The 22108-nt window shown below is 38.6% G+C and overlaps 1 protein-coding gene across 2 annotated transcripts in view; it reads right to left on the reverse strand.

Moving 5' to 3' along the window:
• Positions 1-22108, reverse strand: part of HECW2 (HECT, C2 and WW domain containing E3 ubiquitin protein ligase 2) — a 446473-nt gene that overhangs the window by 27322 nt on the left and 397043 nt on the right. For both annotated transcript variants that reach the window (XM_024981178.1, XM_024981179.2), the window contains 6 exons: positions 20318-20431; positions 10744-10896; positions 8865-8963; positions 4656-4785; positions 3051-3197; positions 2232-2346 (listed from right to left, as the gene is read on the reverse strand). In XM_024981178.1, coding sequence (XP_024836946.1) covers positions 2232-2346; positions 3051-3197; positions 4656-4785; positions 8865-8963; positions 10744-10896; positions 20318-20431 — 758 coding nt within the window. The remainder of the gene's footprint in view (positions 1-2231; positions 2347-3050; positions 3198-4655; positions 4786-8864; positions 8964-10743; positions 10897-20317; positions 20432-22108) is intronic.

A 22108-nucleotide genomic window follows, 5' to 3' on the forward strand; every position in this document is an offset into this window, starting at 1 on the left:
TAGCAGTTAGTCCTGAAGATAAGCTGGGTAGAAACCATTTTCCTGCAAATTTTTCCACACATGGGTTTTGAGGGGACTCTTGCCTTACTGTTTACCATTTGGTCAGTGATGCCCTTTGGAGAAGAAAGGGATCCAAATGGAGGGTAAATACAGCTAGACTGGACACGGAAATCAAGAGGGTCATTGTCCTGCTTTTGGCAAAGATTAGCTATTTGGTGCTGAGAAAAGAGTTTTGTCATCTATAAAATAAGTGCATTGGCTCTTTAAAGCTTTAAAGTTTTCTGACCCTTTGAACTGGCCCTTTTATGCCTCTCCTTTGCTGTCTGTGCCAAAACCATTTATAGAAGGAGCAGGAGTGAAAGTATCTCATCATATTCTCTACAAACAGCTGCCCTGTGAACATATGGCAAATGGCAGCAAAGCCGCACCTTCATTCAGTGCCAACTAGCTGGGGTAGCAAACATGGCAACTGGGTATCTTGCCCTTTTCCTGCCCCTCCCTCCCCCCAGCACTCTGTTCCCGAGGATTTTATTTGATAAGATTGACAATAAGCAAAGAAATAGGTACTTGATTCGCCATACACAGAGAATAAAAGTCTATCCTATGGAAACACAAAACTGGCTGATGTGATTGAATGTTATTAGAATCACCTGGGGGTGTGTGTGGTGGGTAAAAGAACGAGCTAATAGTATTTATGGTAACACATAAGTTACGCAGCATGTTGGAGAAATTGTATTTTAGTGAACGAAACTGGTTTAGTTAACAGTTATAACAGCTAAGGCCTATGTGGATTGACAGAGGGTCAATTGGTAAAGACTTATTACAGCAACTGGACTTCAGAAATAGCAGCAATGGACACTGCAGTTTAATCCTGCCTTTCAGAGAAAATGAGCAGGCAAAGCCAGCCGGGGCAATGATGATGGATTGGAAGAGCCGAGCATAAGCCAAAATAAAAGCATCGGGGCCAATGTTAAGGTGTATCTTTACCCATAGTTTTATGTTTTTTTTCCTTTAAATCTCTGTTTCAATTTACTGATAACTGGAGAACTGCTCAGCTCTAATTTTAGTCTGCTAAGTGATTAATTCAGTGACTTAAAGCTTGTATTCTTCACTCTCCAAGTTCACAATTACTGCTCACCTCTTACATTCTAAGTTAAAAGACAAAAGCAAAACCCAACTATCATTTATCATGACTTTCTGAAGACTTAATAACACTACAATAAATTTCAGAAAATGTATTTGTTCTTTGTTTGAAAGTATTGAATAAAACTAACTCTGGGTTAGCATCAGGTCCCTTTCCAAGTGTATTGATTCAGCAATCAAATCACAGTGGCTTTAATGCCAATTGCTAATTGAAAACTTGTACTGATCTGTAGAAATGCCAGCCCTAAAGCTTCCTATCTGGTGACATGTCCAGTTTTAAGCTGCTTCCCCAATGGTTCAGCAGTAAAGAATCCACCTGCAATTCAGGAGATGGAGGAGATGTGGGTTTGATCCCTGGGTGGGAAAGATCCCCTGGAAGAGGGTATGGCAACTCACTCTAGTATTCTTGCCTGGGAAATCCCATGGACAGAGGAGCCTTATGGGCTACAGTCCATAGGGTCACAAAGAGTCAAACATAATTGAAGACACTGGGCACGAATACAGTTTTAAGCTAATCTTACAGCAGTTTCCTTTTTGGTTGAACCTAATGCTTGAATTCTAAAAGGGTTTGTTCAACAAATTTGAAATCTGAGAACTGTATCTTATTATATTCATGAGTTTCAACTGTGAATTACAACTGGTAAGTAGTTCAAGTGAAATGTAGAAAAACTGTTTGCTCATTAAGAAGTTAAGAGGTAAAAAAAAGAAGTTAAGAGGTATGCCTCTTCAGGTTTGAGAATGAAGACAGAATAGGTGGAGTCTAACCAGTCCAATATGAGCTCCTTGATGCTTCACTAACAACACCATAAAACAATTAATTACTGTTCCTATGGTCATATTTCTTCACCAACAATTAAGACTTATGACATCCTCAGACGGTGCGTAAACAGTCCTCCTTCCACTTGACAGACGAGACAGCTAGGGGAAGAAGGGCATGCACTTGCTCATGGTCTCAAAGGAGAGTGCGTCAGACCTATGATTAGAGTGCAAGTGCCCCTGCCTGTCCTGGATCCAGATCCATGCGCTGAACCACTTGCCTCCCTTTAGTCTGAAACTAAAAATCCAGCCATCTTTAAGTCAAATTTCACCTCCTCTGTATTCTGTGTTGTTTCTCCAATCACTTAGGTCTATTTCAGCTGTGCCTGCGATGACCAGTTCTAGTTCTCTTGCATCAAAAACAGATACCAGCCTGGCATCCACCACCTGCAGAATAAAAAGAATACAGGACGTGGCTTAAGAACCTGGAGAAGCCTCAGCTACAATTACACTTCATCAAAAAAGGAGGGCACAAGGAGTGTTGGGAATACATGGATGTATTCTGTGGAGGCACTTTTAAAACTGTAAAGTTCTCTACAAATATATTTTTAGTACAAGGTTGATGAAATTTTCAACAGAATTTTTGTTTTATAATTGGTCATTAATGAATTCTTTTCTTTTCTTTTCTTTTTTTTCTCTTGGAGAAGATCTAGCGCTCCAGTCATTTTCATGTTTATTTTTATTTTAGCTATGGGGGCTTTTTCACAAAAGAAGTCACATGAAATACTTGTAACAACTCATTCTGACCCTCAGATATTATCATTTGCATGCTATCTCATTAGCATGAGATTTGATTACCCATATCTAAGCATGAGTAAGATGCATGACTTAAATGTTATTACTGGTCATTCAACTCTCAAATGCTATTTGAATTCAGGTCATTTTATTTCAATGATTTCTTGTAACAGGGCAATAAATTTTTTGTATTCTTGAAACATACAGGAAAAATTATTGAAGTTTTTAAATTGAATTAGCAACAGTAAATACAACAAAAGAGAAATGAGAATATGACACAGATATGAAGTAGAATGAGAGGGACCAAGGTATAACTGGGGTCAGCCGAGAACTGCACTATAGCTGGTTGTCTTTACCTCATAGAAGCCACGCACTAAGCTCTCTGTCTGCTGCACGACACCCCTCTCAATCCTCCATTTCACCATCCTCTCAATGTACTCCTTCTTGTTCTTCTCTGTGACTGGGATGTTGGCACCCCCTGGTTTTAATTCTCGTTCAGTAATCTGCGATTAAAAAAACAGAAAGGCTGACCATAAAGCAATATGTTTGATGATGTAAGACTACTGCTACCAATGAGCTGGAATCAGCCTCTACCTGTCCCAGCCCTGGGAACATCTTACAAGCAGGAGGTCAGCACCAGCACAGAGCTGGGCGTACAGCGGTGCTCAGGGAAAACAGGCAACGAGTTGATGTCTGAGCGCCTCCATGGCTAAATATATATGTGTCACAAGTGCTCCAGGTTAAGCTTTAAATCCACAAATAAATCTTCTAAATGAAAATGAAGAGGTTTCAAATTCTGTGCCACTGCTATTTGAATGTCTGATAAGACATTATCACACATTTCTTTAGGATTCAGAATTAACTACATATAGAAAGCAAATATTTAGGTAAAGGTCTACCTTAAGGAAGCAGAAATATATTCAAGCAAATGTTAACTTGAGACCTACTTACCAAAATATGAAATTCAGGAGACCAGCCAGGTATTAATGTCTAACTAAGAATATTACTTATGAACCAGTATACAATTTCTGAAAGAAATCTTTTAACCAACTCTTTTACTAATTAAAAAAAAAAAGTATTTTCAAGCCTTCACCAAAATAGAGTTTACTTTCCCCTAGCTTCAAAACAATCCATTTTAGTTCTTAACCATGAATGAGAATTAAGTACAAGTGCCAACTGAATATTTTAATATTCAACTCTGAGGTAGCATGCATTTTTAAAAACTATATTTTATATCAGATACATTCTCATATCTTATGAGGATATTATAGTTGGAAATAAAAAGAAGATTGCTTACAACACACAAACAGTTATCACTATCTATAAATTAAAACATCTTATAATAACCTTTGTAACCAAGATTATTGTTCAGTTCAGTTCAGTCGCTCAGTCGTGTCTGACTCTTTGCGACCCCATGAATCGCAGCACGTCAGGCCTCCCTGTCCATCACAAACTCCAGGAGTTCACTCAGACTCACATCCATCGAGTCAGTGATGCCATCCAGCCATCTCATCCTCTGTCGTCCCCTTCTCCTCCTGCCCCCAATCCCTCCCAGCATCAGAGTCTTTTCCAATGAGTCAACTCTTCGCATCAGGTGGCCAAAGTACTGGAGTTTCAGCTTTAGCATCATTCCTTCCAAAGAAATCCCAGGGCTGATCTCCTTCAGAATGGACTGGTTGGATCTCCTTGCAGTCCAAGGGACTCTCAAGAGTCTTCTCCAACACCACAGTTCAAAAGCATCAATTCTTTGGTGCTCAGCCTTCTTCACAGTCCAACTCTCACATCCATACATGACCCCAGGACAAACCATAGCCTTGACTAGACGGAATTGTAACTACATAAATCTGGGTTTAAACCACCCAACCAGCCACAAATATATAAACATTTGATCTTAGCCACTGAATTAATCCTTCACCAAGCAATAGTCTTCCCACACACAATCACCATTATTCACAACAAACCTGCCCAAAAACTTCTTCGTTCACAGTGAATGTGAGGTCCAGGATGTCATGGATGTCATTGTCTTTCATCCACTGCAGGCTCTGATGGAACTCTTCATCAAGGTATTCTAGATCACTCAGGTCACAGAGACTAAGATGACAAAGAGAAACAAATATGTAGGCACGGATATTAGCTAAACCCAGAATCGTGAAGAAATACACTAAGAATTAGTGACAAGTACAATATCAACTAAATAAGCAGTGATTTCTGGAATGTATTTTGTCAAAGTCAGTAACCAAAGCAGTGAAATAATTCAGAAATGTATAAAATTTTAAAATCCTGATATGTAAAATGCCTTAGGAATCACTCAATTTGTTTTATCTTTTACAGACACAGAACTGGAGGTACAAAGAGTGGCTGCCGTTTGCACAGCCACCCACAAATAATGCCAGAGGTAAAACTGGGACTTGGGTTGACAACTTGGGTTCAGTATTCTTTGGCTAGGTTAAACTATTTTAAATTATCATTTTCCTAATTAGAAATGCTTTGTACATTTCTATACTGTACTTTAACTTTTTTTTTTTCCCCAAAGCTTCCCCCCCGCAAAGACTAGAATCTATGATCCACATTCACATATATCCCTTTTATCTTCAGGGTTCTTACTCTTTCTATGATTCTGAAAACTGAAAGCCACAGAATTGCTCTACAGTTTTAATAGTTTTCTATATTTCTCTCTTCTTTCTTCATTGCTGAGAGAAGTTCTACATGAGGTGGAGCTACTATTACATGTCCCTGTTGTAAAGGTGGTAGCAACTAATTTGCTTTATTGTTTTGGAATTTCCTTTGCTCAGCCCAGTTTCAAAGATGATTTTGTTTAGTTCAGTCTACACATGTAACAGACACCAAGTATGTGCCAAACATCTTAATAGCTACTTGATAAACAGTTACTGCCCTCAAGGAGCTAATGTAGACCATTAGAGAAACAAAGACACAAATAGATAAGTTGATTTAAGGTGATAAGGAATAGCCTAGGGTGGATAACACATTATTTGTGTCCTTTTTTATATGTATGTTATACTTCAGTTAAAATTTAAAAAGGTACGTAAGGTAGATACTGGGACCTCCCACAGCAAACATGCAAGCCATTTATTTTGACCTGGAGACTGACTGATTTTTCTGATTATATTTTTCATTTAGTAAGACAAATAAATTTCTATATAATATTTTATTGGTTCCATAATGCTTTCACATATAGGGTCTCCACCAAAATGTTACAGAGTAGGAATACTTATCTCAATTTTACTGATGAGAAACTCAGCTCAGGAATGTTATATAAGTTGCCTGATGTCACACAGCCAGTAGGTAGCTGGGACAGAGCTTGAAATCAGATCAACATTTAAAAAAACATTTCCTCATTTTTAAGATGAGAAAACTGCAAATCAGTAACTAAGTCAAGATCAAAAGTGGCTGGGGAAAAGCTGTTTTGATCTCCTGATTTCTTGTCCAGTGCAAATTCTACTCCCTCCCCCTCTCCCACAATGGTATTACATTTTCTCCAGCAACAAATGACATCTTCAGTTTACTCTGTAGAGTTGATTTAAGACACAGCTCAACCTAATCCATGAAACATTTGAAGATCAAAACTAATCTTCAGACAGTTTTTAAATAGATTATTAATCAAGCACTGTAAGTGCCAAGTGTTGAAGCTATAATATCTGATATAAACAACCAAGCTACATAATCATGACCTGGAGATTTAGAAGAAGCTTTTTGGAGTAGATGATACCTATACTAAAGTCTTCAGGATGTTTCAAGCTAAAGAGGTAAAGGGGAATAAATAAAAAGGAGAAAGGGAGAAAAGAGAGGCAGGAGAAGACAACCTGAGCAAAGCACAAAGGGATGGAGTATACAGATATTCCAAGCATATGCGCAGCACCAGAGGGTTAACCATAAGACAGAATATCCAGAGAATGAGGCTGGAAATGTATCTAAAAGCTGGTCTTGAAAGTCATTCTAAGGAGCTTGGTGATTCAGAACTACTGAAAAGTTTTAAAACAGGCAATGACATGATCAGACATGAGGTGTGACTTTAAATTGTTTATCCGGAAGTGGCAGTACAGAGGATTTACTTATAATGGGGGGTGGGGGTGGGTATCATTGGGTGGAAACCAGTTAATAGACCACTACAGTAACCTGTCCAAAGTAATATACGGATTTCAGTTAGAGCACAGCTATCAGGGTAGACTGGGTATGTGTTCGATCGTGCCTGACTCTGCAACCTCCTGGAATGTAGCCCACCAGGCTCCTCTGTCCATGGCATTTTCCAGGCAGGAATATTAGGATAGAGAAGATGAACTTTAGAATTATTGAGGAGGCAAATGTGGAAATGAGTAAACCATTTTAGTGAGTGGGTAAAAAGAAGCATATCTAAAATGAGACAGCAAATGAACTCAAGTTGCAAGATAACTCTGATTCACTGCCAGTCTTGAGGGCCACTAGACGAAAAATTCCTAAGGCCACAAGTTTAGCAGGAAAAACAACCTGAATGATTTGTGACCTGTACCATGGGAATGGGGCAGGAGGTGGGGAAGAGAAGAAACTGTGCTGTGCATTTACTAACCCTGTTTAAGGGTGACTCCCAACTTCTGACCCTGGTGATTTGAGAATGTTGGCACTATGAACTATGACTAGGCACATGGGGGAAGGTATATTTTTAGGTCAGGAGAAAATGATGAATCTAGTTTTAATCATGTTGGTTTTGAGGTACCTGTGAGACATACAAGAGACATTAAGTAAAATATTGACTGCTTGAGCTTACAACTCAAGAGAGATCATATCCAAGGGTGTGGACTGGAGAGTCAGTAGATGAGACAGCTAAAGAGGTTTCCCATGAGAACATATATATATAGAGAGAAGAGGGGAAACCAGAATGGAAACTTCAGGAACACCAAGGTTAAGGGCAAGTCAGGACACCCACAAAGGAGGCTTAAAAGTAAAAGGTGAACCCAGAGAGCATAGTGTCATGGACACCAGAGAAGGAAGAATTCAAGAAAAATGGATGGGTCTGGGAGGGATCAATACTATCAAAAACAGCAGAGTGGTCTATTAAAATAGAGACTAAAAAACATTCTATAAAAGCTTCCATAGGTTATTGGTGGGAAACAAGCTAGATTGAAGTGTGTTGAGGGCATGTCAACACTCAGTATAGACTACTCTTTCAGGAAGTTTAAATGGGAAGATGAACGATAAGGAATGAAATGGAAAGATGCAAATGGGCCAGAAGAACCAGAGAGGCAGAAGGCCAGTGTTCAGGTGCTCAGGGCTTTATTGGCCTATATATCAAAAGAGACGATGGCAAAAGTCTTCCTACTGGCCCTCTTTAAGAATCCATTAGAAATACTTTCAGTTGAGGTCTAGGCTTACAGAAAGCAGATACATGGGTACATGGCCTTGGTTAGGGAATGAGCTGGTCAGAACCATGCAATCCTGCTGCACTTTCTTGTTGCAAGTTTGAGCTACTACTCTCACAGACAGTTGCCTTCTATTCAGCCTTGTAAATGATTACTAATTACAGGACAGAAACTGTTGGCTCTACATTTTACAATAATTGCAATCTTTCACTGTGGTAACAATGAAGAAAAAGTCCTGTGAATGCTAAATTTTCATCTGCTATCATAAATTACTGCCTTGCATATAGAGAGATTTCAAGAAAAATATGGGACTTGAAAAATACGGCCCACCTCTAACAAACAAATGTTGAAAAAGGAGAGTGAAAATTTGAACCAAGAATAAGCAGTTGAACATTTGCTTAAGGCAAAATGTAAAAGGCATCTTGTGAAAGACGGGGGGCTATGAGTCACCAAGACTAATCCACAACTATTCTATTAATAATTGGCATTAATACCACAGGAATTTCAGCACTGTATTTGAAGTACAATTGTTTTGAAGAAACATGTGTAGCAACAAATGAGAATCAATTACTCAGAGTAGAGCAAAACTAAGCCTTTGGGAACAAGACAGGAATAAAGGATCAGAAGCTGGAAAAATCCAGTAACCATATTTGAAATTAGATTAGTTGATTAGTTTCAGAAATCTAAACCACTATTAAGTAAATAGTAATAGATTTGAGATAGTGAGTCAAAACATGACCTTGACAAAAGATTCTTTTGGATAAAGGAAATACTTCATTCTTTACATGCAACTTACACAAGCAATAAAAATACTCTTACATTCTGAGAAGAGCCTTATAAAAGGGCCGTGTGAAGAAGGCATCCAACAAATACTGGTGAATTAGTGCAAGGCCAAGGATCCTACCACTGAACCGGAACCTGTGAAGGAAAAGCAGGAGATGGTTTATATGGAGCACTTGGAGCAGTTTCTAAATGTTTCTGTTTCCTCTCAAGAATGCCTTCCAGTTCTAACCACCTAAGATTTTCTAAGAAGAACTGCCTTCCAGGTTCATGAGAATTTGTATGCACTGTAGGCTGTGTCTTCATTAGTTGATTTTCACATCTACTTATAGAAGAAATCTGTTTCAATCTGATATTCAGAGAGATACTGCTGCACCTTCTCCTCATGTCAGTGATGTCCAGCATGTAGCACTCTACATGGCCAACATGAACTCCCTGTTAGCATGACAGTGAAATTTCCTTAAATCACTTGTAAGAAATGTTGACAGAATGAGACCGGTAATGGTGGGGAAAATGTCCCCTTGTAGTTTGCGTGCATGAATATCAGCGGGATTTCTCTAGTGCAAACCTAGCAGCAATTCCCTTTTGAGGAAAAGCCCAGTCTCGGAGTGAGAAAGTTCCTAGTTCTACTCTCTCTCAAACCCCTCTCTTAACAGTAACTGTCACCATCCAAGAATTATGCATGTGTACATTTGAGGGAGTTTCCACATGGGACATTCTGTTCTCTAAAATTTCAGTGCTCAATTCTATTCTGAATCACTTTGGAAACTTTATTAGATATATGTCATGACTGGATTTGCTGAGATGTACATATATTTTCTTTTTCAAAAATATTCAAGTTTCTAGCCTTTTGAAAGCCTGATGCCTTCTGAAAGTGTAAATGCACACTGAGGTTCATAGTGTCCAACTATAATTCTAGTGTCAGGCAACCATCTTAAGATCAATGTCCAGCAGCTTTGTTTTTCTTTATTTCCACTTAGGTTAGCATAACTGCAATAGCTACTCTTAGGAGGACTTCTAACTGTAGTTAACCGGAAGTTAATTTGAAGAATAAGTCCTAAACCTTAATGCCCTCCACCCACCAATATTAACCTCATGACTCAAAGAAATTTTTTCCATGATTCCTATTCACGTTCTTTTTTTTGTTACTATAGTGAAAATGAACAGAAACAAGCAAACGGGTTATATAGATACTTCAAGTCTATAAATGCAGGCATGTAAAACATGTCACAGAGTGCAATTTGAGGTTTTAAGAATAAATAATTCCCAGATGGGAATCCTATACCAGCTTTACTTGATTTTGTGTGAAAAATTAGGAGCAGGGCAATTCCTGGCTACAAACTTGAAATAGTGACTGGGATAAATGGCCACTGCTGTGACCCCACACTCCTGCTTGCCTGCCAGGATTCTCTTCCACCATCGGTTCCTCTAAGCCACTCTGTCTTCCTGTCCTCCCTCCCATTAGAAAACCAACAGACCCAGCTGCTCTGCCCCTTCCTACATGTTAGCCACTTCCCCAAGGACTGTTCTAGAAACTGCCTGTCCTTTGGGTCAGGATTTTGCCCTACTCACCCCCACCAGTCCCCTGTCACAGCTCAGAGTCACCCAAAGCTTCAGACAAGGATTTAGGGTCTTGCTAAGAACCTAACATCATCTGCAACGTTCTCTCAGGAAAAAACCTTTTGGATTCTACCCAACTCACTTAAAATTGGTCTTACAGAACATAATCTATTCCTAGACTGGAAAGTGCCTGTATGTTAAATTTGATAATGCAAACAAGAGTCAAATGAGATATTTAACTGAAAATATGATTTTCTCAAAAAAAAAAAAAACTTTTTTTTTTTTTTAAGTTTAGGTGCTTATAAAAACTAATATCACAGAAAATCAGCTAAAGAAAAACGGGGAGAAAAATACTTACCATTCATGGTGATTGTCTACAAAGGCAGACATGGGACTTATTTGTACTGTGTATGTGTCATTGGCTGAATATTCAAATAAGCCATAATATGGGTTAAAGAGTTCTCTGGATACCAGGAAGAAAAACTCTCTGGAAGGTCCACTGTAATCCAGCCTTTAAAAAATTCACAAAAAGAGCAGTCATTATTTTTTTTCTGTTTATTACACACATTTAACACAGTGCTCAACTTTCTGTAAAACAGGAAGTATAATTATCAAGTTTGGTGGTGGTGGTTTAATCATTAAATCATGTTGCAAAAGGTAAAATAACTTAAGTGCCCAGAGTCAGGCCATGCGGAGAGAGATTGCAGTGGGAATGCCTTATTTAAGTAGGTTAAACCTGAGGGCATCTGTTACATACATCCATGGGAATATGGAGTCCTCATGTTTTTCCAAAACACTTTTAAATGCGGGCAAAAAGAGACTTAAGGGAATTGGTGAGAGGATATTACAGATATAAGGCCTCCTAGGGAGATCAGAGGCAAAAGATGGAATGATAGGGTTCAGATGAAAATTTTAAATTATAAAACACCAAGGAAAATTATAGACAAGAAAAGTGAGGGTGTCTAAAGCTTCCTTGGGAAGGTAGTTGAGAAGAGGCTGAAATTCTAGCACCTGAACAACAGTGTAAATTCCATTTTACTTACAAAAAGACATCAGGGTCAAAGCAAAATCTGAGAACGATTGTGCGAGGTTTGAGGACTGACAAGCAGCAAACAATGCTGAGAACAAAAAATGCACCAAAGAGGAGTATGTAATAAAGCAATTTGATATGCTCAAATTAAAATGAAAAATGTAAAGTACATCTATCTACCCTATGGTAAAAAGTTGACATAAGGGTTCAAAGACAGGAAGGAATTCTGAGGGGGGAATGAAAGCAATGGATAAGTTGGGGTGGTGGGATTTAATAAGACTTCCTTTGTTCACTCTATTTTTTTCCCTCTATGGAATTTCCTTCAATGGCCACTTCTGTATTTTTTTATGACAAAGAAAAAATTCCATATGTGTGGTATGGAATTGTGTGATAGAGAAAAGGATCTTATTATAGGTAGAAGAGGGAGCTGGAATAATAGTAAGGAAAATTAAAAGGCCTTCATATATCTTAGTTGAAAGTTTAATAGAATTTTCTTAAAACAGACATCAGCTATCCACATACTAAGTTCTTAATTTTTGCCATATCTGAATATATATGCACTACTATTTACTTAATATTTCCAGCTTTACTTGCTTTTCCAATGTAGCCTTGTCTTAACACAATATTTTGAAATTGTGATGTGTTAGCTTTATTTCTTCTCTAATACACATGAAAACAAATACATAAATATTAACATAAAAAATATGCGTCTATGTAATAGGCCAAGGCAGCTTCTTGTGGTTTCTTTCCACTGTCCTGGTTTTGGTCTCTGACACCACCAAGAACAAGTAGATTACTTGTTCCACTTGAACATTCTTCACACATTTAGAGGCTTTCCTTCAACAAATATGTGAGTGCCTATTAGGTTTGGGGTATTAATCTAGATGCTAAAGATGCAAAGTTTTATTTTTACGTCATTTTCGACAAGATTCTAAGTTCAGCAGTGTCTGTATTCCTGGTCCCTGTCCCCTCCTCACTCATGAACAACCTCCTCTCATGGCAGGGCAGGGAAGTCCCCTGTCATGTTGGTCCTCTGCTCTGAACACTCTCCAGGTGTCAAAGTCTGACCTAAGGGGTGTGTCTCTACTGATCACAATACTCAAGGTGTGGTCTTGTCAGCAAAAACTTAGGGCTCTTGACCTCTCTTCTTGGACACTTTTCTCCACTACTGCAGCTTAACGTCACCCTGCCTTGTGGGCAGTCCCTTTACTTTGTTGACTCATCACAAGCTCGTCATCAGCTCAAACCTTTCACCTATGTTACTTTAAACTAGGACTCTCCCACCCTGTCTGCACGTCACTCTATCTTTTTAAAACCTAAGCACTAGACACGAATATTAATACTTGCCATACTAAATTTCACTTTGTGAGACTGAGTCCATGATTCTAGTCTACCTAGATCCCTGTGGACGCAAAACTTCTCTCCAAATTTCCTGCTGATGATGAATTACATCAGCAGACCCCTGTGTCTTTTCAGAAACAGAGAATACCAATCAAAACATCTTAGTGGTCATTTTGTCCATCCTCTCACCTCACTGAGGAGATGACTGGCGCTGAAGGAAATCGCTGACTTGTATCAAATGAAAGCTGCAGTGGAGGATCCAGGCCTTGACACAGGTTTCCTGACCCCGTGTGTGATGTTCATTACTCTTTACAGTCCACTCTTCAATATATTTAAAACGTTCAGGAGGACTAGATACAACATTGCTTATAGAGGAGAGGTCGGAAAACTGTGACTTGCAGGCCAAGTCTGGTCCAGGCCCTCACATTGTAAAAAAAGTTTTATTGGAACATAGCCATGCTCATTTGTTTATGTGTTGTCTGGCGCTGTTATGACGGCAAAGTGAGTAGGTACAACAGGGAATGGCCTGAAAAGCTGAAAATAATATGGCTCTTTACGGAAAAAGTTTGCCAACCTCTGTTACAGAAGAAAGTAGGAGGAGAATGTTACTTTATTAAAAAGCCTAGCTTACTCTAAATCCTCTTCTTTAGTGAAGATCATTTCAAGAAAAGGTAAAATCACAACAATGTCCTAGAGAGTATGAAATCTTCAGGAGTGGTCACAACTATTAAGCAGGAAGCCAGGAGCCCTGGCCTGGAGGCAATGTAGGAGGAAAATATATCTTCCTCAACTGGTCAGGCTTTTATCTGCTCTTTTTTTTTAACTCCAGCAGCACTGATAGAGTTACTCTAAAGTGAAGACATTTTTAAAGTTTGATTTGATTATAATCTGAACTTTAGAACCACATATCTGAGAGCAGGTTGTTGATTACAAATTACATACGCCTACCTAATTCAATAAGACGTGTCCCAGCAGGATACCTTATGCATGCGCTTCCTGTAATGTCTTAGCAACCTCTTCCATATAAATAGTTAATATGACTCATATCACAGGGATCATTTGTTACATTCCTGTTTTGCCAGTTAGGTTGGTTCCACAGCTAAAGACTTGGCACAGAAATACAGAAACTCTGGACAACGGGTGTGTAGCCACACAACAGCTGCATCTGAGGGCATTTTGGAATAAGCACAGATGTCTTTAGGGTGGCAATGTCTTTTTGAGCCCCATGAAACGCTGATAAGGCATTTTAAACACCATCACGTTGCTGGGCTGACACCACCCGAGTTGTTAGTGGCATCCAATATTTCTTAAATAATTTTATTCTCTGGTTCTTTATGTTCAACTAAAAATTGCCAAAAACAAAGTATCCCAAAGGAAGCAGACTATAAAATGAAAGAGGATAGTGGCATTGGGCAGTCTGACTGCCATTTCCTACACATTTTCTGGGAGACAGAAAGGTTTTCTTTCTTACAAGCTGGTTCAGGCACACATGGTCTACATACCTTCTGATTCACTCTTATGTTTGTATCAGCAAGGCATTAGTTCTTGAGCCACTAAAGAAGTGATAGGTGAGTAGGGAATTTTGTGAGCAATTAATATGACAAAGTTTTACCTGGAGATACCAAGCCAAAGCCTGGAAATAGAAGCACCTTTCTTCAGTATGGTTTGGGTCAGTTAGGTTATCCTGCAAATATCTCTCTTTAGACAAAAACAAGCAACACCTTAGTTTCACTTGAAGCTTTACAAATATTTGAGGAAACATTGGTCAAGGCCAGTACCCGAAACAACTTCTAGACCAGTCAGATGTAAGAGCTGCTGGTTATTTTATAAGTAGGGACTCAAAAAAACCTTTCAGATCTCATCCCCCGCTAGTTTCTTGCATTTGCCTAAGTAGAAATATCATAGGAAGAGCTCACCTGTACTTAAATCCCCAAACTAAAACTGTTTGCACACCTCCCCTCCCTAGTCCAAGTATGGCTTTGCAAGACAGATGACTGATATCATATAGAAGGCACCTTACATATAATGAACTCATTCTTTCTTAAAGAAAGGTGCCTTTTATAGAGTTGGCCATGGAGGACAAAAAACAGAGGCAATCACAGTGTAAACATCCTCTCTTGATCCAGGCCATTATTTCCTTACTTGTTGTGGGTACTAAGAAGTGAATGTAAACCTGAAACTAACGCACTATTATAAATCAACTCTACTTCAATAAAAAGAAAAAGAAGTGAATGGCCCAGGATGTCCTATGTGAACACAATAGTCTACGTAGCTAACTTCTGACACCAACAAGCTTTAGTTGCTAAAACTTTTAATTCAGAAGAAAATAATACACTGAAGAATATGCAGTACTTGTGGCTCCCCTCTTAAAGAAGCAATGTCCAGGCAGACAGAAGCCCAAGAGGCAAGCAGACCATGCAATTTCCCGCCACACTCAGTCCAGACGACTCAGTTTCCAAATCATTCCTCCACTGCTGTTTTCTCCTACTCCCCACTTTGCAAGAGGAGATAACCAAATTAAGCTCGGTGGAAATTTAAATGACTAGAACAAAATCTCCAGCTCTGACCAAATTAAATCACAGTGTTTGCTTAGAAATTGTCCGTATTTCATAAAAAGCCAAGCATAACAAGACATTAATTTAGTGAGATATACTAATCACTTGTCAACTAGCATAACTACATAAAAAGGCTCTAGAATTATTTTTGCATTTTTAATTGAATACAGGTATCTCTAATATTCTGGGGTTAATTCTACCTCACATGGAATTTGTAGCTGTCCTATACATTTACGACTATGACACTTCTCATCAATTTCTCTTGACTCAGCTCTTCCATTTCAGGAAAAATCTATATATGATGTGTCAAGACCTACACAAAGAAACATCTTAGAGCAGAACTGAAGTCTCTGAGTGAATCTGCTAATTCACACTTTTTTGGAGAGTAGGCAGACACATTATTCTGAAAAGATAAATCCTTTCTCTTTATGCCCTCACTAATATATTGTAAATAAAGACCCTGATCATGACAGGTAGAAAATACTATCAGTGAGATGGTATCAATAGAAATTGCAAGATATTATTTCCTCATAGATAACAAAGTTGACTTTAGCAACATAAAATAATACTCTATACATACCAATACCTCTACTAATTTGGACTTTCCACAGAATTAATTCTCTCTCTAGACTTACTACTCTACTGACCTCAAATGCAAAAGGAAGCATACACATACCAAAATTACCCTGGTAGCCCCCATCACGCAACAACAAAATAAGAAAAGTTGTTCAGGGAGTTTCTGAATCTCCCTAAATCTTGTCTCTATGCTTTCTTTTAATAAGTGATCTTTTTAGAATAGTTTTTGATTTATAGAAAGGTTACAAAGACAGTAGGGAGAATTCTCATACACCTCACACCAGCACTTCTTAGGTGCTTCTGGTTTTTGATGACCTTGACAGCTTTAAGGGGCACTGGTAAGGTAATCCGGTAGAACGTCCCTCAGTTTGGATTTATCTGATATTTTCCTCCTGATTAGACTGGTGTTACATGTTTTTGGGAGGAAGACAATAAAGGTAGTGCCATTCTCATCACATCATACCAAGGCTATATACTATCAACAGGATATATCACTTTTTTACTTTAGCCTTGATCAGCTGCCTGTGTGTTTGTAAGGCTTCTCCACTGGAGGCTTACTTCTTTCCCACCCCTTTTCACAGGGTACTGTTTGGAAGGAAGTCACTCTGTGCAACTCATAAGGAGCACTGAATTATGCAGAAAATTATTTGGAAACCTTCTGCAGAGGAGATTTGTCTATTCTCCTTCATTTAATTATTCAATTGTATATTTATATCAATATATATGTATCTTATACTTCAGGGTTCTAATCCAATACTACTTTATTTTGTTGCTCAAATTATTCCAGCTTTGACCACTGGGAGTTCTTTCAGATGGTTCTTGTGTCCCTTTGACATCACTGTGAATTGTTTTGAGTTTCCCTATACTTTCTGGTACAAGATACTTCAGACACTGTCTTGTATGATTCCTGCCCCAGTCCGAGAATCATCCATGTCTACAAGGAGCCCTAGTCCCCTTTACTAAAGAACAATATTAAAAACCAACATCTACACACTAGTTGTATATTCTTGTTTAATACCTATTTCTAGAGCTAAACATGAAAAACTTCCAAAATAACACATTTTGAGGACATTAAAATTAATGAAGGAAAAGGGACAGAAAATTTTCAGCTCCATTCTAGAATTCCACAGAAAAACCTAGGTAGCTTTTCTCTTTGGATACTTATTAGAAACCAGAAAGAAATATTATGATCTTTAATTTTAATGTAATAAGATGGCAAAGGCTAAAATAACTTCTTAATTTTATGTTGTTTTGAGGTTAATCTTGCAAAACATATGATGTGTTCCTAATGACTTAATAGCAAAATAAATTTGATATCTAATAATACATATGTATGATACTGACATGATAAAGCATGAGATCAGAAATAACCTGGCCCTATTCCAGCCTCAATAAGCCTCATGCAGAGATTGTCCCTGAGGGCCAAGGTCACACCTCAAAATATCTTCCATCTTATTTTCCTCCTGGGGTTACAAGAAGAAGACAGGTAATGGAGGCAGAAAACATTTGGGCATTAGTAGCAATTAAATAAAGAGGTTTCAATCCCCACTCTGTCTGGGCCTCCTCCTAGGAACGGATGTCAGTCCAGATCATGGGGAGACAGCTTTAAGATGATAAAGCATGATCAGCATCTGTTCTATTCAAACCTAAGTAACAGCGCTTCCAAAGACTCATGACTACATCTCTGAGATCTCAACAAACTGTGGTCTAACAATTATGGAAGACAGCTGGAGCTCTGAGGGAGGAAAAGTATTCTCATCCAAACTAGGCTGGTTATGTAAGGAAATACTTGGAATCCCATGCATACCTGTGATCAGACTAAAAACATTTGCCTTCATTTTCAACTGTGCACCTGCATCTTTAAGGCAACTAACAAAAGCTAGAAGTCCACTAAGGCTCATCAGCAACAAAAGGATCAAGACTCAGGCAAGCTTCTCAGACTTTCTCACATTATATTGTTTTCCCATCTATTATTTTAATCTAGGCACAGCTGGGAGACACTACATTTAGCAAGATAAATTATCAGTTACTAGCTGAAATAGTGAAAAGGCCCATGGGTAGGAAAAAATTCAGATAGATTAGAGTTCAAGAAGTGAAGTGAAAATGTTAGTAGCTTAGTCGTGTCCTGCTCTGCAATCCCATGGACTGTAGCAATTCAGACCCCTCTGTCCATGGAATTCTCCAGGCAAGAATACTGGAGTGGGTTGTCATTACCTTCTCCAGGGGATCTTCCCAACCCAGGGATTGAACCAGGGTCTCCCACCTTACAGGCAGATTCTGTACCGTCTGAGCCACCAAAGAAGCCCAGAGTTCAGGAGTTTTGCCTAAATCCCAATATTGGTCTAAGAATCCTATATGGAAGACAAGAGGCCTAATTTTGAATTTTAATTTTGCTATTATCTAGTTCAACTAGCACATGAAAATTATTTTATACTTTGACAGCTCCATTTCATCAACCAAACACCACATGGCTGAATTTGTTGAATATTATTAAGATTCCATAATCTACTTTATTCCTGGGCAAGACTGAGCGTGTAGCCTTAGAATGATCCAAATCAATAGGAGTTAAGCAGTTAAAGAGAAGACAACTGGAATTCCAGCAATCATGTGATATTTTTAAAATTCACTCTAGTGATGTTTACAAAGAAGGTGCTAAGACTCCAAACTTAAACCTGAAATAAGGAAAGAGGAATGACTCTAGGAGAGATGAGAGCTGCCATCCTCTGAAGAGTCAGAAAACCACCAGTATGCCTATTTGAATGGAATAAACACTGTGTAGGAGTCTTCATTGCATTCATTTCCTAACTTCATCTCCACGAGCACACTCATGGAAGAGTCATAGAAGGCTGGACTCTCTTTATGGTAGGTAGTTATTTTGGTAGGTGTGCCAAAGAAAGAGAAAAAGTGGGGACAGAAAAATAAGAACTAAGGCCTAAAAGTTACTGCTGGGGAAGTGTCCAGGTAGAATAGGAGGATTTTTTTTCCCCTCTTTTTCTTTTTGTCTCTCTTTCTTTTTAATCGAAGTATAGTTGACATACAGTATCAGTGTCAGATGTACAACATAGTGATTCCACATTTTTATACACTGTATGATAACCACCAGACCACCATGAGTCTAGTTACCATCTCGTCAGCATGGAAAGCTATTACTGACAATATTGTTACTGACAATATTCCTTGCTATATATTACATCCTGTGACTTATTTATTTTAAAACTGCAAGTCTGCACTTCTTAATACCCTTTGTCTATTTCACCCATTCCCCCATCCTCTCATCCCCTCCCCTCTAGCAAACACTGGTTTCTAACTCATGATTCTAAAACCGAACTTTTTTGACAGGTGAAGTATGATTTACTTTGCATTCCAGTGCACATAACAAGATTATAGATGTTAAAATGCAATTTCTTGCTTTTTCTCTCAAAGTCCATGTCTTGAACCTTCTTATGTTGTTGGTGGGAATGTAAAATGGTGAAGCCACCATGGAAAATAGTATGCGGGTTCCTCAAAAGAACCAAAACTAGAGTTATCATATGATCCAGCAATCCCACTTCTGGGCATCTAACCAGACGAAACTCTAATTTGAAAAGATACACGCTCCCTATGTTCACAGCAGCACTATTCACAATAGCCAAGACATGGAAACAACCAAATGTCCATCAACAGATGAATGGGGAAAGACGTGGCACATATATACAATGGAATACTACTTAGCCATAAAAAGAATTATGCCATTTGTAGCAACATGGACAGACTTAGAGATGATCATCCTAAGTGAAGTGAGTCAGAAAGAGAAAAACAAATACCATACGATACCACTTACATGTGGAATCTAAAAGATGACACAAATGAGCTTGTCTACAAAACAGAATCGACTCACAGACACACAAAACAGATTCGTGGTTTCCAAGGGGAGGGGTTGGGGGGGTGGAGTGGACTTTGGGATTAGCAGATGCAAACCATTATATAGAATGGATAAACAACAAGATCCTACTGTATAGCACAAGGCACTATATTCAGTATCCTGGGATACACCATAACGGAAAACAATTTTAAAAAGAATGTACATATATATAACTGAATCACTTTGCTCTACAGCAGAGACTAATACAACACTATAAATCAACTATACTTCAATTTTTTCAAAAGCAAATTTTCCTTTTCAGAGAAAGAGTTAAAGAGAGAAGAAATGAAACTATGATTCTGCTCTCAAAAATGATCTATAGTTATGAGCTTTTACCAAAGAATCTTTATGTCAAATGATTTAAAAACCAGGGGAAGCTTTAAAAAAATAGCTGAGAGGTTTGTGTATGAGAACAGCATTTTCTGCCAGAAGGATTTCCTGTTTTAGGCAACCACAGGGGACGTTGTGGGGAAACATCCGCCTGCGGCCACAGCCCACGCTTCAAAGGCCACTTCTCTGTGCTACTCACCCTTCCTCTCCGACGAATGTGACGTACAGCTTATTTCTCTGCAGGTCTTTTCTGGAGTAGCCCATAATTTGATTAAAAGCATCTTCAAGCAAGTGATCTCTTCTGATAATTAACCTGTCCGTAAAGAGACAATTTGAAAAAATACAGATGATTTCCTAATCCTTATCTTTCCAGAACTGAGCACTTGCTATTTAATTTCCATTTACCACAACTAGGTGAAAAGCGGGATGACTTACTATCATCGCTGTCTGCAATAAAGCACATGTCTGTCTTTAACTCTTAATAGCATTAACAAAAGTTACATCAGAGAATCATTGGTAAATAGAGCACCCTACCTAAGACCTGTAGAAACAATGCAAAAGTTCTTCTGGTGGTCAAATTCATTTATCCTGGGAGGAAAATGATTAAAAAACAACACACACACTTACAAAACTTTTGTTTATGAAAGGAAGATTAAACCTAGGAGGTCATGTTTTAAGCATTCTATGTAATGAATGCACCTAGACCAGGAATTCAACTCTTAAGTAGCTAGAAAGATAACAGTGAGACCAAGAAAGATGAATTCTTAGTGTCCTTTAAAGAAGAGGAGTTTACGTAAACTTTTCTAACTTTAAAATTAGGTGAACCTTGAAACTCTCTAGGTGACAGATAAAAATGAATGATACTTGCAGTTGATTAATCTACTTATGACAATGGCAATTTAAGTCATCTTTAAACAGGCGTCAATTTGCCCTTAATGCAAATAGTAATGGAAAGGGAGATGATAGGGAAGCCAGAGGCATGAAAGTTCGATCAGCAAGATTTTCATTAAGTGAAGCTCAGAGACGTACAGTGTTTGGAGCAGGTTGATTTTTTTTTTAAATTTTATTTTTAAACTTTACATAATTGTATTAGTTTTGCCAAATATCAAAATGAATCCGCCACAGGTATACATGTGTTCCCCATCCTGAACCCTCCTCCCTCCCCATACCATCCCTCTGGGTCGTCCCAGTGCACTAGCCCCAAGCATCCAGTGTCATGCATCGAACCTGGACTGGCAACTCGTTTCTTACATGATATTTTACATGTTTCAATGTCATTCTCCCAAATCTTCCCACCCTCTTCCTCTCCCACAGAGTCCATAAGACTGTTCTATACATCACTGTCTCTTTTGCTGTCTTGTACACAGGGTTATTGTTACCATCTTTCTAAATTCCATATATATGCGTTAGTATACTGTATTGGTGTTTTTCCTTCTGGCTTACTTCACTCTGTATAATAGGCTCCAGTTTCATCCACCTCATTAGAACTGATTCAAATGTATTCTTTTTAACGGCTGAGTAATACTCCATTGTGTATATGTACCACAGCTTTCTTATCCATTCATCTGCTGATAGACATCTAGGTTGCTTCCATGTCCTGGCTATTATAAACAGTGCTGCGATGAACATTGGGGTACACGTGTCTCTTTCCCTTCTGGTTTCCTCAGTGTGTATGATGTTTTTTGAAGGCGATGAAAGGGGAACCCGCAAGTTCAGTGGAGCAAGCCCTGCAGGAGGGCAGTGAGCTGTGCAGCTGTTGGGCTGGGCATTTTTTCCGGCACGCCCAGGTCATGGTGGTGCCACAGTCAGACCCCCTCTTCTGTCCTCTCTCAAGTGGCATAGTGATCTTTAGTGGAGACATGAGATGGGGTGGGGGTGGGGCTGAAGGGAGTATGGGTAAGTGGGATATTCACATTATTCTGGGCCAAACAACTTGACAATCTTTCAATCTCCCCATTTAAAGGGAGGTAGATAAAGACAGGCAGAAACA

Source organism: Bos taurus, chromosome 2 (genome assembly GCF_002263795.3).
Source record: "Bos taurus isolate L1 Dominette 01449 registration number 42190680 breed Hereford chromosome 2, ARS-UCD2.0, whole genome shotgun sequence".
Lineage (NCBI taxonomy): Eukaryota > Metazoa > Chordata > Mammalia > Artiodactyla > Bovidae > Bos > Bos taurus.